General features: G+C 46.3%; 1 protein-coding gene across 1 annotated transcript; it reads left to right on the top strand.

Annotated features, from left to right (window-relative positions):
• The first annotated feature begins 1453 nt into the window (after window positions 1–1453).
• Window positions 1454–5624, top strand: LOC125539252 (expansin-A10). Its single transcript, XM_048702664.1, has 3 exons — window positions 1454–1713; window positions 2005–2320; window positions 4978–5624. The coding sequence occupies exons 1-3, from the start codon at window positions 1563–1565 to the stop codon at window positions 5285–5287; spliced, it is 777 nt and encodes a 258-aa protein (XP_048558621.1). The 5' UTR covers window positions 1454–1562; the 3' UTR covers window positions 5288–5624.

The following is a 5624-nucleotide window of genomic DNA, read 5'->3' as shown; positions in this document are numbered from 1 at the left end:
GAGGAGCGGCAGCGTCCTAGGGTTATCCAGAGGATCACGACAACGGCGGCTCGGCTCTTTTCCCCTTTCCTCTTCCTGTCTCGCGTCGAACCCTAGCAACCAAATTCTTGTATCGTTCCTGTAATCGCCACCAAACTTGTATCCGCAAGTGATTGCTACTAGTAATCGAGAGAGTATCTACGAGTACCTTAACACAACTGTTTCGAGCATCGTCGGCAGTACTGACCGTCGATCCGGGTTTATCATGAACCTCTCACTCATGATATAATTTGTTAAGAGCATCTAAGCCGTGGGTCCCAAACCGGCCTCAAATGCCCGGCAGTCCGTCCAGTCACTCATCGGTCATGTTTTTTCGATTCAGATAGACATCTCAAACAGACTTCAAACGCCCGGGCTGACCGACACCCTCATATCCAGTCTAAATATGTGACGGATATGGGGCGTCCGAACGCGTCCGGGCACGCCTGCCACGTCGAACTGACGGCGGGGTCCCAGCTGAAAACACCTGGAAACCCGACGATCCGAAGCTCGTCTCCTTCTGAGCACTGGTCGCGTGACGCAGCTCCGGCGGGTCGCTTAGTGCCTAGACCAGCTATTTAAGTCGACCGGCGGCGCCGAAACCCTACCGTCCATCCACATTTTCTTCCACATGTCCGTTCACATCGCCACTTTTCACTTCACCCGTCCGCTTAGTAGCCATGCCTCTACGCCGTCGGGTGAAGAGCGGGCCATTTATGGCGCCGGAGTGCCGGCTCGAGCTCCTTCAGCAGATCCGGGCTAAGCGTGAAGTCCGGATCGCCGAGGGGCTACCTCCGGATGCAGTGGATCCGGAGGAGTAGGAGGAGTAGGAGGAGGAGGAGGGCGTGGGGGCCGCTGGCGACGTGGATTTGCAGGCGGAGCAGCAGACCATCCTCGATTCCCTCCCGTCGGAATCGGCTGCGGAGGCCAGACGCCGTCCCGGCAGGAGATGGAGGCGCAGTAGGTCGCGGAGGAGACGGAGATGCTCGCCTATATGGATGAGGTCGAGCAGCCGGCACCCTCCTACCCGCCCGTGCAACCGGCGCCCAGCACATTGTTGTGGACGTCTCCGACGACGAAGATTAGTTAGGGTACGTACGTATGATTTTTTTTTGCATGCTTTATATGGATCTAAGGATTAAAATGTAAAAAAGGTGATACAGAATGATTAATTTAAGACGTGACCGGTCACTATCTGCGGACGTTTGAGGAGCTGGATTTGCAAAGTCCGATTGTAAGTGCTCTAATTTTGCCGTTTCACCGAAGCAATAAGCTGCGGTGCACCAGGAAAGGAAACAAAACAGACGAGCAAATGCACTCTTTCCCGAAAAGAAAAGAATTAATCGATCAAAAGCTGGAGCACTCGAGAAGAGAACCTGCACTAAAAATATACCCGTGTGCACATGTATAAAGGCAAAGAAGGCCCCAGAACCTGCAAAATAAAAAGACAGAACACCGAAGCACAGCACCTCCATTTCACACTCTCCCCTGCTTCACTTCACTGAGAAGCAAGCGCACGGACGAAAAGCTGCTTGCTGGGAGCCATGGCTCCCCCGCTCATCCTCCTCGTCGTCTTCCTCCTCCCGGCCCTCGCCGCCGGCCACCAGCACCCCTCCTCCTACGGCTCCTCCGCCCTATCCGAATGGCGCAACGCCAAGTCCTCCTACTTCGCCGCCGACCCCGGGGACGCCATCGGTAAGCACCAACAAACCTCGCCTAGCTCTCCGTCATGGCAGCAGTCCAAGAAACGAATCCACCAAACCGTCCTTGCGCTCCTACCAAAATTCCTCGCGTCCATGCTGCAGGCATTAATTAGTTCACTTTTCCTCTTTCGGTATGTTGCCGCCAACGGAATTTCCACAAACCGCACGCTCGGTTACCGGAGCTTCTCTGCTCGTACCACAGTCGGTTCTTGCGATCCTGGCGGCCATGGACATGGGCACGGAGCTGATCTGTGATTTTCTTTTTGTGGGGTGCGGCGTGCAGGTGGCGCGTGCGGGTTCGGGGATCTGGGGAAGCACGGGTACGGGATGGCAACGGTGGGGCTGAGCACGGCGCTGTTCGAGCGCGGCGCCGCCTGCGGGGGCTGCTACGAGGTCAAGTGCGTGGAGGACCTCAAGTACTGCCTCCCCGGCACCTCCATCGTCGTCACCGCCACCAACTTCTGCCCGCCCAACTACGGATTCCCCGCCGACGCCGGCGGCGTCTGCAACCCGCCCAACCACCATTTCCTCCTCCCCATCCAGGCATTCGAGAAGATTGCGCTCTGGAAGGCCGGCGTCATGCCCATCCAGTACCGCCGGTACGTATGCTCCATTCTTGCCTGCACTCGATCTCGCTCTGCTTTGCACTCCATGTTCGGCTAGATCTAAGGCCAAAGTTTCCTCGGTTTCCTGATTCAATTTGTGTAGAGCTGGGAAAGTGCTTGCCAAGCTAGAGATTGCTTTGGTTTGCCGCAATGTGGGATCCCAAAAAAGCTGAATTGCAAGTGTCCGTTGGTGAGGAAAGTGTGGAGGGGATCAAGTGGACCCTCTTCCACTGTGGTGAAGTGCAAGTTCTTTTGGTTAGGATTCGAATTAGGGTAGTTTTATCTGCTCTAATGTGGCCTTCCTTTACTAACAAGGTAGTACAAAGATGCATAGAACCAAGTGTAAATAAATGTACTAATGTGATTTGGTGTTTGGGTTAGGAGGAAAGCACCTATGAGCCTTTTGATGCAGCATCGAGCCATTGACTATCTAGAGTATCACATGCTCGGTTTGCGTGATTTGATCAATTATAGTACTGTACTACAGTTTGGTTCAGTATTTGCATCATATTCATTGGTGTAAGCATTAGACTTCCGTGGCTCCTTGAGTTTATTTTGTTCTTTGGGGCTCTCTTAGAATTAAAACAGCGCTATCATCTTGATGATGATAATGCAGCTGGTGATAACTAGTTGTCCTCCCTCCGTTTTTATTTACTCCGCATATTACGTTTGTCTGAAGTCAAACTTTATATACTTTAAACAAGTTTGTAGAAAAATATATTAACATATACACCACCAAATATATATCATTGGATTCATCATTGCATATATTTTCACATCATCTAAATTTTATTCCACAATTCACGACAGTCTATGGTTACTAGAGTGCAGAATCGGTATGCTGAGCTATGATAACTCATATGAAAATTAATTAAAAACATAAAGAAACTAAGCACCTCTTATCTGAGTGATTATCCTGTATTTTGTTGATAACTGAGGAATTCTGGGAAATGTGGATCTTATTGACAGTTAGTGCTTAAATATTCTATTGACTGCTGCAAGGACTGGTTGAACCATATTAATGGAGAGGTTGCAAGATTTTTTTTGGAACTTCTAGAGTTGTTGATGTGCACCGAACTAGCATCACCAGGTTATTTGCTTCTGGGTTTACATGATGTGCCCTCCAGTACCCGGTATCACCAAACTGGCCCTACAAATAGTAGTGGCGCATTAACTGGTGTTGTCCTTAATATTCTGTGGTTATGTTTGATATTTATGCCAGTTGGTAGCTCCTTGGGATCCTTTAAACAACTTGATTTATTTTCTTGAGGGAAATCTAGTTGATTATTTGTACTACTAAAACTGTGTTAAAAAGGAACTTTGGATAGTGACTTGCCTGATTGTTTAATCATCTTAGCTTTACCCTTTTTTTGGTTTGTTATTGGTATTTAAGATCCAAACATATTAGGATATGGCGAATGGCAACACTTCACACTCAAATTTGGTAAATTAGCAAGCACTATGCTGGTGCTGTTCAGAACATAAAGTTAGGAACCTGCATATATGCCACACTTAAAAGGTGTAGCAGAGACAGGTACTTCTTCTAGATGCTTTGATGAATGACAGGTTTAATGAAATGTGCTGTTAATGTGCATTTTTTATCCTCAAGATTTGATGTTCCAAATCATCGCCTGAGGCAATTGGCAGCAATATCAACCCTGCTGTGCTCTGCAACTAAACTATGTCAGACTTTAGCTTCATCAGCTGTTATATAGCTCCTTTACTGTTAGCGAATAGCAATTAGCACTATCCAAAGAGAAAGAATAAATGTATGGTAGAGAACAAACCACTGTTTCACGAAACAGCAAAAATGCACATCATCACTAATAAAGCTACACAAGTTATCTGCTTCTCAGGTACTACCTGGTGACAATCAAACTGGCCCTGCAAGTTGTAGTGGCACATTATTTGTGGTTGTCCTTAATATTCTATGTTTGTGTTAGATATTTATGCACTGGTTGGTAGCTCTTTGAGTTCCCTTTGAAACAACTTCATTTGATTATTTTTCCAGAGAAAACTTCATTAATTATTTTTACTACTAGGACTTTCTTGAACTGAAACTAATCATCTTAGCTTGTGCTTACACTTCATTTAATTTGTTACTGTTTGAGATTCAAACAGACTACGATCGCATCTGTAAATTAGTGAGGTTCTACTCCTGTGCCATTCAGAATACAAAGTTAAAAACGTGCATGTATGCTAAACTGAAAAGTATATTATAGAAGGGTGTAATAATCTTTACGTGCGTCTAAGTTGTCTAGTAATTTGAAAAATTGAGGTGATTCTTTGAGATGGTTTCCTGAATGACGGATTTGTACAACATTCTGCTATCAATGTGTTTTCGTGATCCTGGAGATTTCATGTTTCGTAGGACAATTGACATGGAAATATACATCCTACTATGATCTGGGACTCATCTATGTCACACCATTTCATTACTTGTTAAGTACTCCCCCCGTCCCACAATGTAAGGCGTTTTTTGACACTACACTAGTGTGAAAAAACGTCTTACATTATGGGGCGGAGGGAGTAGTTTGCAGGATTTGCATGAGAACAAACAACAAGGACAAATAAAGCTACTAATAGCATTAACCTGTCAGAAAAAATGCCTCTGATTCTTTGCTGAGATTGACTTGTTTTCTTATGAACAGCGTCAAGTGCCTTCGTGAAGGCGGCGTGCGGTTCTCGGTCTCCGGGAAGAGCTTCTTCTTCACAGTCCTAATCAGCAATGTCGGTGGCGCTGGCGATGTCAGATCAGTGAAGATCAAAGGAACAGAGTCTGGCTGGCTCGATATGGGCCGCAACTGGGGCCAGATATGGCACATCAACTTAGATCTCACAGGGCAGCCGGTGTCCTTTGAGCTCACCTCGAGTGACGGCACGACGATGACCAATTTTAACGTTGTGCCCAAGGATTGGGAGTTTGGCAAAACATACACCGGCAAGCAATTCCTGCTCTAGAGAATTATTGATAGGGACTTACAATTTCTCAAAGAAGAAAAATCATCCTACGAGTTGGTTGTAGTACTGTATATCCTTCTGAGGAACAAGATTATTATTAGGAAAGGAATATAATCTCTACTGTACATTCCTCTGAGGAACGAGCTGATTATTAGGAAAAATATCAGTTTAGTGCAGAGCCTCAGATAGTTGTTCTACATACAACATGCAGTTGTAATTGTCGGATGTACTATTTCAAATCTGATGGTTGCTCCAGAGGCTTGATGTATCATTCAGAAATGTTTTGATTGCCCCAGTGCTTAATGTATCATTCAGAAACATTCTGATAGTTGCTCCA

The sequence above is a fragment of the Triticum urartu genome, chromosome 2 (assembly GCF_003073215.2).
Source record: "Triticum urartu cultivar G1812 chromosome 2, Tu2.1, whole genome shotgun sequence".
Lineage (NCBI taxonomy): Eukaryota > Viridiplantae > Streptophyta > Magnoliopsida > Poales > Poaceae > Triticum > Triticum urartu.
This window is presented reverse-complemented; position numbering and strand designations above follow the sequence as displayed.